This window comes from Bactrocera oleae, chromosome 6 (genome assembly GCF_042242935.1).
Source record: "Bactrocera oleae isolate idBacOlea1 chromosome 6, idBacOlea1, whole genome shotgun sequence".
Classification (NCBI taxonomy): domain Eukaryota; kingdom Metazoa; phylum Arthropoda; class Insecta; order Diptera; family Tephritidae; genus Bactrocera; species Bactrocera oleae.
Window position 1 is genome coordinate 70,528,790 of NC_091540.1, and position 15,204 is coordinate 70,543,993.

At 36.5% G+C, this 15,204-nt stretch overlaps 1 protein-coding gene across 1 annotated transcript in view; it reads right to left on the reverse strand.

Annotated features, from left to right (window-relative positions):
* Positions 1-15,204, reverse strand: part of fwd (phosphatidylinositol 4-kinase beta fwd) — a 117,183-nt gene that overhangs the window by 44,093 nt on the left and 57,886 nt on the right. Inside the window, exon 2 of the mRNA XM_036364196.2 lies at positions 6,986-8,735. Coding sequence (XP_036220089.2) covers positions 6,986-8,328 — 1,343 coding nt within the window. The 5' untranslated portion in view covers positions 8,329-8,735. The remainder of the gene's footprint in view (positions 1-6,985; positions 8,736-15,204) is intronic.

A 15,204-nucleotide genomic window follows, 5' to 3' on the forward strand; every position in this document is an offset into this window, starting at 1 on the left:
GCATTTGGAAAACGAATTGTAAATGTAATGCGATCAACTTTGCCAATAAAAAAGGAGTTAATAAATTTTGCAGTGATTGTATTTGGCACACTTTGCTACACTTTTTGTTGTTGTTGCTGTGTTGAAAGTTAAAAGAAATATGGGCGTTCCGCACGCTACCCCAGCGATTTATCGGGTGCAGTGCAAAGTGAGCAATCAAACGTTGGCAGCGGTAGCAACATATGGCGCCGTCGGCTTTGGCTCTGTCTGTCAATCCAATGACCATGTAAACGCCCAACAAAGTGTCAGGCATGTGGGTCAGTCGATTTTGTTGTTTCTGTTACAGTTTTTGATTTTTGACTTTTTTGATTTTTGTTTTTTGACTTTGGCGGTTAGAAAAGCTTTATTGCCATTACAAATGCAACAATTTCCGATGAAAGGGAAAAGATAAAGTAAAACAGCAGCACAGACAGATTTTTTGTGAAGGACAATGGCAATGCAGCAAGCTTTTTGTGGATTGTTTTCGTTGTGAGAAAAACGCAACGAATCGGAATGTGGTGAGATAAGACGAATTTTTAATTTCATTGTAGGACTGACAGATCAGATAAAAAATGCTCGTAAATTTAATGAAGTGAAAGTGAAGTGTAGCATTAATGGGTAGAGGATGAAGTGTAATTTGGGATAGGAAAATTCAGTAAAAATAAATTAAATAAAATAACGTGCAACAACAGTATATAATAAGTTGTAATTAATCAATCCTGTCAAAAGTAATCGAAATTAGTTTTATTGATTTACGATCCTATTTATGTTATGCGCTGGTAAATTCAAACAAGCTTTAAGAAAATTTTTTTGATTATATTTTCTACAATAGAACATTATTTACTCATTAATTAGTCTGAAACGACTTGATAATACCCCTACCCTAGATGTACGATTAGATGAAGAATTAAAAAAAGATATTAATAATAATTTATTTAAATAAAATGAATATTTTTGGATGATAAAGTAGGACTTAAGAGGCTAACTGTATAATTGAGTTAAGTCTATAAGTTGCGTGTTTTTTGCTCTTTTATCATGTAAAAATGCTATTTTAGCTTTCTTTATAGAAACGACAGAGCATATGAACACAGTTGATTTCAAAGATGAGTATTAGGTCCTTCCCCTTAAGGGACTCAGTCAGCACAAATATTATTATTGTATGCAGAACAATATTAAGAAACACCTTAAATTTGTAATCAAAATTGAAAAAAAAAAATGTTACGGCTTTCAGATATCATATACAACTCTTAACCACGCTGTTAAATTCTGTAATAGCATAATTCATTTAACAGAATTTTAAACCTTTTTTGCTCCATTATTTATTGTTTAACTTAAAATTAATCGTTGCAAAAGGATTGCGTTGCTGTTGGTATATTCGATTAGTTGGTTTTCTCGGTGTCAACAACGCGTCTCGCATGCAAAGTGAATTATAACAGCCATATTGCACACTAAAACGCTGCAGCTATTAAAAGGAAAACACACACACAAATAAAATGTTTGCAATTTTTCCAACGCTTACTAACACAAGCACATTTTAATTTTGCAGTGGGAAATGTGAGAATATAAAAATCACGTTTTAATCAAAAAGGGCTTTTATGTGGTAATGAAATTCGACGTGAAAACTCATTGCAAAGAGGGCAGAATATTAATTGTGACGGGCGACAGCAAAGCACTTACGCTAGTTATGGCGTGCAAAATGCATTAATACATACATACAAGAATCTCTATAAGTATTACGAGCGCAGAGCACAAACCTTAAAGTGTTGCAATAAACAATAAGCGAGTTCATATACATACATATAAGTTTGCAAATAAATACATATGTACAAACAAAGCAGTGATATGTGTGTGAATATTAAAACATGCAACTGGTTTGAAATCACGCATCCGACGGCGTCATACCAGAACACACCCTCGGTGAGCGTTGCGGCTAGAAATGCAGGTAGTATGGAAATTAATGGTGGCTTTCATGTAACGCCATATAAATGAATCCCAAAGTCCCAAGTAGTTCATATGGTTTAATTATATTAATTATGTCGTCTTGACTTAAAATGATTTTCCAGCTTTTAAAATTAATACATTTTTTTTCTAAAAATTGGGTTTTTTTCTTCGTGCATTTCAATTCAAATATCGGCTCTGAAAGATGAATAAAGGTACGATGTTTCAGGATTAAGAATGCAGCTAAACAAATTAACTTTAAATTTTTTTCCAGAAATTGGGGAGAAGAAAAATGTGTTATGAATTTAAAGGCCTTCTTTGATGCCCTACAGAAATTTATTCCTTAGACGAGCATACAAACACAGTGAGACAGTATTACAACTCTCCTTACAGACTGTGACTGTACTTTTCGGCTGCGTTTTCTCACTAACTAAAAGTGTGATATAATATTTTGCAATGCATAATTTAAACAATATCCGACTTGCTAGATTAAAGTAATTAGGGGGAAAAAATAAAATAAAAATAATGGTATTAGAAACGAGATACTGTCGCTCAAAAGAAATAAAATTATATTGAAAAATTCCATCCATTTGTCATTGAACACCAAAGCCAAGGCTTCGACTCACTAATTGGAAGATGGCAAATGAAGACATACACGAAATGCATGGCACAGTTGATTGAAGCGCACGAAGTGGCAATCGTTGTGTTAGTCGCATGACACACGCCACTTACCGCCTCACCCTTATATGCACATAGACATTTACTTGAAGGTAAGTAAATGGCAACTTCCTTTTTGGGGTGCGGCGTGTACTGCAGACCGTTCAACTAGCTGTACGTACTGTAAGTCTATTGCGTGTTGCTTGTGGCAGGCAGTAGGCGCCATGCATATTTCTAAAGCTCGTCAATTGGAAGAATGGCGCCAAAGTGGACGCCAAACTATTTATGTATATCGTAAAGTATGCGAACCAACACACCTGTCCTCCCTCTCACCCACCTGTAGACTGTCAAAGTTTGTAACCGCAAATATGTTGTAGAAGTACCCCGCAGTGCTTTCCAGTTTCAAATTGTTACGCCCAAAATGAAGTACACGAAAGGTAATAAAGAAAAGTGTTTTTGTTTTAATTCTTTACTCATTTGTTTCGCTTATTTTCATTTCCCCCGCTGGTCTGTGTGGCTTGTCAATTACGTTGGACGCGCCTTGGCGCGCTAAAATAATAGAGTGAACTGCAATTCTTCTCTCAGGCTTGAAAAAAATGGTGTCTACACTCAGAGGGGGACGGGGGACAAATTAAAGAAATACACGAAAAATTTTACGGAAATAATGGTGAACAGTAAAAAACTAGAAAACTCATGACTCAGAATGAAAGCGAAATTTCTGATTTGAGCATATATTTTGTTCCTGTTTTGAAGTAAGTGGAAATATTTGCCCTTACGGTTAATGTTTGCAACGACATTGGCGAGGTAATCGATTTTAATTAAGCTACTTTTTGACAAGAAATACGATTTTTTATTAAATTATTATTACCATGTCAGCGTGGGAAGCATTCGTGAAATTTGAATTATTGTCTGTCATCATCTACTGTACATTTCGGGCCTGATAAGCATAGGACACACGTATTTTGGTTATTTGAGTTTACAAATTGAGACAACATTGTCTTTTATTGTTTTGTAATAATCCGAAATAATCCAAAGGCTATCAAAATACGCTCTCATTCAGAGAAGAGAGCGAAATAAAGCTGTATTGCTCTAGCGAGGCTGAATATTCGTTGAGATATCTGCTAACGGCTTCCATAGAAAATTGTGAAGAGATCTAAGCCTACAAGATTCAATTTCAGTTCACATGTACGAGTGTGTGCTCAAACATTTCAGCAATAATTCTGCCTAAAGTTAAGCTATCGAATCTAACTAAGCTAAATTGAAATCAGCTAAAGTCCGTAAGTCACAAGCATTTGAAACTGTTGCTAGGCGCCAACAACGATCAAGAACCGACGCAAATTCATTGGAGTTGGCATTCAATTTCCATTAAAAACCGATGCACGCACATAAGTGTGTCTTACGGCTGGAGCGGGTATGTTGGGGTCGGTGGTGTCGGCAACAGCAATTCACTATCTGCTATGTGACGTATGCAATTACGCAAATGTATCCTTTGTCGACGCGTAGGCAAACAAACCAATCTAAAACACACATATATATGCGTGTGTGTGTGCAGGTATTCTTGTACAACTGTATTAATTTACGATTCGACATTACTAAGCCAGTGCTTGCACGGCGCTACAACCAACAAACCAACAACACGGTTGCTTACGGAAAGCTATCTACTACGTCGAGGACATTCACTTGCGCCTGCACCGATCTCATCGCTTCTCCAATTCAGCACTTTTTATACCGACATTGCGTTTCGGTTGTATTCATTCAATTTCCACGTTCTTAATTATATTCCTTTGGGTGCTTCACGTGGCACATCATTGAATACGAAATTATTTGGCATTCATAGAATTGCTTATGCTTTCATTGCATTTCGTTGTGTTGGTGTTTTACAAGTGTACTGTTGCAATTGCGAATGCATTGGCTAGGTCGGTGTGCTGAGGCCACAATTGTGGTATGCGGATGGTCGGTGCTTTAAGAATGGAAATGCATTTGCGTGTATTTTAAAGGTTTACTAGGCATCACTGCCACCGATTTGAGGCATAGATACTACGGATAACGGATAGTGTTTCCAACAGGACTTGCCACTTGCCACACAGTAAACATACTGACGGCAGGTGTTGAGGACGTTTAGCTATCAAAATCGAGAATTTTGACTTCTACATACTCTTACTCTTACATACGCAAGTGTGTCATAGTGTGGTGGCATCGAGAGATGTTTTCACTCAATTTGGCTCGTTTAAGCTCAGTTTGATTGTAGAGGGTTTTCACAAACCATAAAGAAATCATCATACATGAAGATTTGTCATTTAAAATATAGTTTCTTATGCAAATTGTATGTCTAATGGATTGAATCACAGTAAAGGACGTATAATTTATCTATCTATGCACTACACAATCCTGTAATTCTTTACTCCATAAAACCCATAAAGCAGTGTATTAAAAAAGCTTCTTCGCTCTATTCTGCCTGTTGCGCATTTAAGTTTTGTTTACAATTGCAATTCACCTATTTATCCCATCCACATACATATGTCCATACCTACAGAGAATATGCTCGACCCTTGATTACCATACCACTAGCATGTCTCTTTAAAAGCCAGTACATCACCCTCAATTTGGTATTTTATTTATTTATATATATGTATAGACCACGCTTCTACTCGTGCTTCTTTATTCTTTTGACATTGTGCTTCTTTATTCTTTTGACATTGTGTGCTATGCGCTTTTGTGACGGAAATAAAAGACCTACTCTATTTGCCTAATGAATTGTCCTTTGTTAGTGAGTATTTCGGTCAATTCGTTAATTGCGTAGGCCAACACCCAAAAACGCGCACACATACTCACATATTCGCATGTATAAAACTTTACTTTTGGACTCGGTTAGATGTACATTTGTCCTTGCATTCAGTGATGCCTAGGGCTACTTCCCCCTTAGTAAGTGGTTGTGCTTTTGTCATATCTATACTATCTATACCGATGTACATTCACGTATACATATAAAAGGTATGGAATGTGGCCCTTTGGCAAGGCTCGCTTGTATAAACTTTTTCAAAATGAATTTTAAGTGTGAGAAGCAGTCGGCAGAATCCACTTTGTAAGCTAATTGATTAGTTGTGTTTGTTCGATTTGGGGTTGGCCGCGCATAAATTAGCCACAAACAAGTGGTTAATAAAAGTGAAGGATATTCCTGTATATATTTGCACATACGCACACCTAGATGAATGTGAGTGTTCGAGGTTTAAGCGGGAATTGTGTAATGATTTAGATTTTATTTAAATAAAAACACAACTAAAAAACGTTTATCAATATGTTTTAGGATACAAACATAGTATATGCGTTTCATTAAAAAATAATAACACAGTTCGGTTTCATAACAACTTTTTACGGCAGAGCTTTCATAAAGTTTTATGGCTTTCATAAATGAAAGCATTCGCGCTGAGGGAAATTAAATTTAATAACCGAAAATCATATAGATGAACGCAGTTTACTTCCTCAGTTGCATTGCCCATAAATTTTAATCGCTTTCGCTGTCATTTTGAACAAAATTTTGGTTCAAAAGTGGCGAATGTCACTGATTTGCAGGCGAATATTCGTGGCTGTGGTACTTCAGCCATTATGCGTAAAAATGCAAAATTAGAACTAACATGTTTAATTAAAGAATGCTTCCAGTTCTCCGAAGAGAAAATAACGCTTCTAAATTTTCGAACAAATTCTCCTTGAAGATGGGATTTGTAATTTTTCTTAATTTGTAATTCTTTCAGAAATAAGTTCTTAAAAATTTCACAATTAACATGAAACCACAAAATCCAATAAACAAAATATTTCAATTTTAACTTCAAATGTTATACTCCGAGTTATTCGAGACACCACTTCCACCTTTAAACAAGCTGACGCAATACAGATTCTAACCAGAAATTATTAAATAAAAATATTTTTTGTGGTTTTAATTACAAGTCATAACTTTCGGATGCAAATCAGTTTTCAGTGGAAATTCAAGAGAGCGGAAAATTGAATATATTTGCGGTCATAAAGCAGACAGTGGCGCCTTTACAATAAAACGGTGGAGCATACTGCGAGCATAAGGCAGAAAGCGTTGATTTCAGCGAATGAAGTAGTTCTTGGTGCAAAGATATAGCGAATAAATGCAACAAATAGCTTTTCTCGACTTACTTTATTACATGAAACTATTAAGCGCCTCGCTAAGCAGTTGTCGCTAGAATTCAATGACAAATCGTTATTCCGCACAGAGCAATGGTTTGCAGCAATGCTAAATTTAATTTAGAAACTTCTGCCTCACTGATTTCAAAGACGTTGCACGTTCCATAAATTGCATTAAATGTGATTTGGAAGTGAATGTAGAGAGAGAACTTTGTCGTTTACTCACCTAAAGTCCAGACTCAAATTCCGCTGATGCGTCGAAATACGCTTTGGCGGATTTGTTCCCGCCGCACCGCACGCGCCGGCACCGACTGTCGCTGCGCCGCCTGCCACACTTAGATTCGGTCGTCCATGCACCGACGGCATCGAATGATTGATGAAGCGACTTAAACTCAGACGCGGTTTGGGATAACGCACGTGCTTCGGAGTACTTGATGCCGAATTAACGGGTGTGCCACCGCACACACCGATACCCGCACCGCCTCCACCATTCATGCCGTACCCGTGGTAGTGGGGTGGCATCGTCGCCAAGCTACTGTTGCCATTCGGCATGATAATGGGCAATGTGACGGGCGCAGACTTTAGAAACGCAGGCACATAATCCGCCTCTGCTGCATTGGCGCTGTTCAGCTGCTCTGTTGGCGAAGATGAAGCCGATGTGACGTTAGCACCGCTGCTCGTCGACGACAACGTTAGTGTGGAATTGTGTGGCGAAGAGTTGGCTAGCGTAGTTGCGTCACAGCTGGTAGACGAACTGCACGAACTCGGTCCTGAATTGCATAAGGCGGCAATAGATGAAGATGCTGATGTGCTGGCGGCAGAATTGGTAGAGGTGCAGGTGGAGGTGGATGATGAGGACGATGTTGATGAATTGCTGCGCAGACTTTTTGCTGGACTGGGTTGTGCAGTCGATGCGACTGTGGCACCCGCTGTCCCCGCTACATGTAAGCCCGTTGGACTATGCACCACTGTGCTGTTGCTTTGCTCACTGGAGCTACTCGTGCATGCAGCCGTCGAGTGCTCTGACTCATCATCGTCAGCGTCGAGCAGCTGCGCCACCGGACTGCTGGGCGTTGGTGGACTCTGAGTCTGCCCGTTTGTCATCGTCTTGCTGGCGGGTGTTTCATTGCAATTGCCATTCTCCACATTTGCTACTAAATTAGTTGCATTCATATTTCCCACTCGCACCATCATTTCATCACCACTCGCAACAGCGCTACCATTCAACGTCGAACACTTGGAGCCGTTCATATTGTAGTCGGCTGGTAATGTCGAATCCAAGGCTGCAGCCAAACGTACGGTGGCGGGCGCGTGGTCGACCACATCGACACAAGGCGGTCGGAAGTCATCGACTACCACCACGGGCGACAACATCTTGGTGGCGGATTCGATTTCCCGTATGTGTCGCAGATACTGATAACCGTTATCCTGTGCATTAATTGCCTTCTTCTTTGCACTGACGGAGCTGGTGGTGTTCAGAGTGCCGACGTTATTAGTGGACTTGTCATTGGCGGTGGCTGAATTGCTGGAATTCTTTTTCGCTTTAAACGCGGAAATTACGGAATTCATATTGGCGATTTGTGCGTAGAGTATGTGTTCACGGAGAATGAGTATTTTTTGATTTCTAAAGGAGACTATATCAATTAAGTATACATTAGTATATCAGTATCAGAAGATATTTGTTGTTAGAAATCTAGTAGAGTGGGATATGTGATACTTTATGCGTAGATGTTTGAAGAGTTTACTAAACCATTTTTCATTAGCTGCGCAGTGCTTCTTCGCTTTCAATCACAACTGCATTGTACGTGTAATAAATATCAATCAATTTCAGTCGTCCCTAAACGATTTGGCGTAGTTCTAAGTCATTTTTATATAATTGCAAACTATTGCGACTTGTTTGCTAACGGCATCAGCCTGTTGAAGGACAATACGACTGCTACTTCATTTGGCATCTTGAAGGCGTTTTAGATAACAATCTGAAATAAGAAAATGATAGGATATTTATTGCTCAAGTTGTTATGAGTATAAAAGCATATAATATGAAAATCCAATTAAGAATTAAACTAAAATCCACAACACACCACCTTGAGACATCGCGGCACTTACACTGCTTATAACGACTTGGATTAACGATGTATAGTTTGGTGTTATATAAGTACCTACACAAATTTCAATTAATTCGTACCAACACAAATATGAAACATAACATAGGTAAATAATTTACCACTTCACATTCCTTCGAATCACTGCACATCACAACGTATCAAATCGCATCAAGCCATAGCAATTATATGTGTAAATTATCAAATCATATACTTTTGAAATTAAATCATAAACTTTTTCATACATCCGTTTATATCATGAAAAAATAATACAGCTGTATTTAAAGCATAATGCTATTTAACATCACATCCTGTAATCAAATAATCGCATCACATGATATGACTCGCAACATGTCACATCAACTGATTAATACTCACGAAAGAAAAAAAATTGCACACCAAATTCTTCTTAAAACAATAAAACTGTATATTAAAACAAAAAACCAATCATATCATATAAACTTTCAACAGGAAAAAATAAAAATACTGTATCACTATACATACATATGTATATAAAATATATAACAAGAAAACGTTAATTTCGGTTGCAACGAAGCTATAATACCCTCGCAAATACAAAAGGTTCCTTACAAGAACTTGATTCCGATCGTTCAGGTTTTATGGCAGCTATATGCTATTGTGATCTGATCTGAACTATTGCTTCGGAGATTTGTTGCTTCAATAATCCATGCCAAATTTCGTGAAAGTACCTCTTCAAATGAAAAAATATTCCCATACAATCACTTGATTCCGATTGTTCAGTTTGTATGGCAGCTATATGTTATAGCGGCCGTTCCGACAAATGAGCAGCTTCTTAGTGAGGAAAGGACAGGTGCAAAATTTCACTTTGTGGTCAACTTAATATACCCTGATTAGGATATATCTACCAATAACAGATCGCATAACACAATATCACACCAAAGATCACCACATCAATTTCAATTCATACAAGTACAAAGTAAATATCTCGTCATCAAAACAAGTTAAATCATATACAAACCTAACTCTATCTTCTACAAAAGTGACGATACACCATCTCATGCTCATTACCAGATGAAACAATGCTTCTTCGCTAAGCTCACCCGAAAACTGGTAGAATTTAAGTATAACAAATTGATAATTTAGTTTTGCTATTTTCTTTAATTTAAAAAGGTCGGCAGGGTTAGCCAAAGAGTGTTATTGTCAGGGAAATATTAATGCAAATATTTATTTCCGAAATACAAAAACACTTTTTTTTCACTTCGACGAGGCATGCCACAGGCGTAATTATTTTGAAAGCATTCGGGCATAGCATAGACAGCGAGTCTCTTAAAGCACTCAATATACATACTTTATATATGGTATATACGTATAGGTGTGGATGGGTGCGCGACGTACATATATACATTTTTACATACGTATGTGGCTTTTTAGCCAGGGTTATTCTGGTGTGACATTGCCGCTGACGCTGCTATTGCTGACTCATTGTCGCGCAATTTCGATGACAAGTGCCAAAAGCCATACAAACCAACATCAGACATCTCTACACACATAGTACATATGTATATATGTATAGTAAATAAATAATATAGAACAAAAGCTGGAAGCAGACAAGTCGAAATCTTACTATGCTAGTCCACGAAATAGACAGACGGCATTCAGTTTGTTGGCTTATCGATCAACGATTAACATATACGATATGTGTAACTACATATCGCAGACAGACAATTCCGTCAGCCAACAGTGACGCCAATTTATCGTGTAATAAAAGCGCTAACTTGATGATTAGGCGCTTAGAAAAAAAACAAGACAAGACATAACTGGGGCGTCCTTAGTAATGCCCTTCGAACGGCGAAGAGATAAATCGAGTGAGTGCGAGTAAGAAAGAATATTGTGAAATGTGACCAAGTACAAATTTAGCAAGTGGCACTAAGTTGGGAAAAAATCGTATGTAGATAGGTGTGGCGACAATGTTAATGAGACGCTAATTCAGTCATCGATAATTTAATAAAATCAAATGCGAGAAGCTAACATAGTGGAAACGCGATAATTTGTACGTCGTTAATATTTATTATTAATGGGATGTATTTTAACCATATTTGTGTCAGTGCCGATTTCATTTATTTTCATTATATGTCATTTTTATAATCGCATCCTATCAATTAGACATTGCCTACATTTCTGCGCGGCCTTATACGCGAAGAGTCTAAAATAAAACCTCAACTCAGGATTTCAACGAAAAATAATAAAATTATGTAGAAAATTATATTTTATTATATTGTATTATAATAATGGATGTGACTTTAATAATATGAGTCTTAATGTAGGCAAGGCATTGTTTATGATTACTTAAATTTTAACAATATCAAAATCAATTACCTCGCTTTTGTGGTTATGAGTTACCAGGATTTTGCTGGCGGCTCAACTATGAATTAAAATTCTCCTATAATATAATGTAATATCTACTTAATATACATATAATGTATAATCTTTTTTTAGTGAGAGTTTTTGATAATCTGCGCCTAGAAGACGACTACCTTTTATGTTTACTCTGACTGGACTGATTGTGTTTGTAAGTTCAGTAAAGATTGAAAATAAATTTACAGCTATGATTTTACTTTGCAAACTCATTCCGCACAAAATCGAGATTAAACAATAAAATATAAAACACATTTCACAACCCGAAAAGATTTACCGTCTGTGATACAGACAGCATTCCTTTTTCTAATTTTTTCCATTTGTCCTGCCACCTGCAGCTGTAATATTTCAATTCCTTTAGTACGCCCCCAGACCTTCTGGAAAGCAGTCTTGACAATATTCGTATGAAAAAGTGAAGCTGTCGGACATCTGGCAAACTTTTATTCATTTCGCAGGGTAATAAATTCTGCAAATAATTTACACGAGTGTGCGACTTTATTTACTTTTGCGACAGAATAAATTATATTTTTAAAGTTTGCCATATTTCTTAGATTTTTTAAGTGCAACAATCCGCAAATGTTTGTCGCTGGCGATGAGAAATGTAAACAGTGTAAAGTAAAATGGAAAGTAAACACCGAAAATATAACAAAAAAATTGTGTATTTTTGCACGGAAACTTAATTTGCGATGCATACCGTTGCTCATTCACAAAGAAGCACATACGAGGTGTGTTCAAAGGAAGAGGTAAATTTTGATTTTTCGCGGGCTGTGTACATTCGATTTTCGATATTTTGTGTTTGTTATAATCGAACACTTATGTTTATCATGCGCTTGCATTATGAGCCCATTTCGATTAGTAGTATGTTTTTGACAACAGAAAAGGTTAGCCACGTTTTCGTGTGCTCTTCAATTTTTGACTTTTGAAAGAAATGCATCAAAGAATATATATTAAATTTTGCGAAATAAATGGAATAAAGTGCGCCAAGGTTCTTTAAATGTTGACTGTGGCATTCGCTGAGCCCACTTTGTATCAAAAAAGTGATACAAGCGCTTTACAAAAGGCCGAGAAGATGTCGATGACGATCAGCATACTGGAGGTGTGACCACGTCAATAGGCGAAGAAAACATCGAAACAGCGAAAAAAAATTGTTCTTGAAAATCGTCGAATCACTATTAGGGAAGTTGCAGAGGATGTTGGCATATCAATCGGTTCATGCTATTCAATTTAATCGAATGTTTTGGGCATGAAACGTGTGGCAGCGAAGTTTATTCCAGAATTGCTAAATTTTGAGCTAAAGCAATGTCGCATTAGTATTGCTCAGGAGTTGTTGAATGACGTCAACAACGATCCGGGTTTGTTCAAACGATTGATTAGGCTCCCTGCGACTTTTTCCTATTCCCAAAACTGAAGAAACCAATGAAAGGCGAACGTTGTACCACAATTGATGAGATCAAGTCAGAACCGAAGAGCTGATGGCTATACCGAAAAGCGCATTTCAGAAGTGCTGGTAGGATTGGAAAATTCTTGGCACAAGTGTATTATGTCCGATGGGGACTACTTTGAAGGGGACAAAATAGATATTAATGAATCATAATATAGAATAAGTACTTAAAAAAAATTTCAAAAATTCACATTTTCCTTTCAACAAACCTCGTACATATGGATGTGTGCGTCGGTGTATATATGGCAATACGACGAAAAGCGATAACTTGAATTGGTGTGTGTGTGTGTGTGTGTGTGAAAAATGGGGGTGTTTCTTTTGTTGTCATTGTAGGCCGCAAGGTAAAGGCGAGTACATTGTCCCTGTTCCATAATTGGGGTCACATAAATAAGATATGAAAGGCTAGGCTAATAAGCAGCGTGAGTAAACAATAAAAGGAATGTGTGCGCTGTCGACGGTGCGATGTCAAAGATTTGTGTGAACAATGCGAACTTGTGCCGGTGCGCAAGGCTAATGAGCGCAATACATAAATATTGTACATATGTACATATGAGAATGCTGTTTATTGAATGCATTTTTTTTTTTTAATTTTTAAATTAAAACTTTTATAATTATATAAAAACACAGAAATAATAAAAACATGTCACACAGAAAATATTTAAATAAGTTAATCAACAAAAAACAGATTGTAAAGAATAAATTTATTATTTACAGGGTGCGACGCATTAATAGCACCGACTATAAAGTAAAAAAAAAAAAAACACTCTATTAATTTAAAGCAAGGTTTTCGCATTTATTCTCGCTGCTTACATACATACATATATTCTTTATTAGTATATGTATGTACATACCTATGTCTTTCTGCACGCTTTTGCAATATTTTTCAGTATCGTTAGTATCACTTCATGTGTTCAATTTATTCTCCATAATGGAAGTCAATGATATCAATTAATTTTAATTAACCGTGTTGCACAAACTGACAAATATGTGTATAAGTATGTACGTATGTACTTGCATATTTGCACGCTTGTGGAGTGAGCAGTGTGAAATATGCCTGAGTGTATATTAGGGTGCTTCATTTTTAGGCAATATTTACTCTCACTGCTACCTGAAAATCTGATCCTATATCAAAAAAGATAAAATTATGCCGCCAGGTAAACGGTCTTGAGTGCAATAGCGGCTTAGCTCATTTAAAAAATCAATTTCCGATATAAATAATACAAAAAATAAAATTTTCTTTCGACTTTAATTCGCTTTTCGACGCACAAAGAAAGGTTTACTGGAAAAACGCGTATAAAGCTTTTGTTGTGTATAATTGAAAAAGTATCACGTAAAAATGAACCCGCTGTATATACTCCAAATACAACTTTTTATACATATATGCATGATATCAATAAATATTGCATTTTCATGTTGTTTTTTTGACAAATATTTTCCGAAAACTTAATTACAACAAAAAGGCATCTGCATAGTAACATGTCAGTCAAAAATTTAAAAATGTGAACACACAATTGTCGATGACATAATTTATCAATTTTAATGTCATGCAGAACACCTGGATACAAACAGAGAACTGAAGTATTTGCGTGCGGCATTGACCTCAAAAGCGTTGAATTTCACATTATTTTAATATTTGTCTACTTGAAAATTATTGACTTTTTGAAGATTAAAATTCGGAATATAGAGTATATAACCTTGACATAATATGACTAATTCTCTTTATTGACTTTGATGTCTGGGTATGAGAACCTAGTATATGTTATTAACCTTGAAAAAGTAAGTAAATTATTACGAAAATTTTCTTTGGAAATTGTTCATTAAATATGCAAAACTGAAATGAAAAAAACAAATTTACTACGCAATACGTCAGTATTGATTATTTATAATTAGAAATAGTAAGTTTGTATTTTGTTTATACCCGTGCACAGCGGGGTTGACTGTAAACCACGCGCATACATATTCAAATACATTCATAAACCCACCAAGCACACACATTTCTACTCATAGATGTTTGCAAGTAAATTCATTTGGCATCAAGGACCGCGACGCTGACAGGCACAAAATGAAATTCCTGTCAATATAAGCATAAATAGTTTTAATGGTGAAACGCAATTTACGAGTACAACCGCACGAAACGAAATTGTTATTAATTATTTGTACGGAAGAATTTTTTTTAATTATTTTCACAGCAAGTTATTCGCACCAGCAGCTCACTTATCTGGCGGTTAATTCGCGAAGAAGTTTGTACTTTTATGTACAAAAATACATACAAGGTACATTTCCCTTGCAATTAAAAGATGTATGCACAAACACACATATACACTCATGTGTGTGGCAACAGCATTCTTCGCATTCTTTGCCAAGATGTTCGCATACCCGAGTGTAATAAAATACCAGAGATGCTTCAATCGACACGTGCGGCTAAACAAAAATTCAGAGTAAAGAAATTGCGAAAGAAAGCCGAACGAGTTGGGTAGAATTATGGAAGATTCAGCAATTACTAAA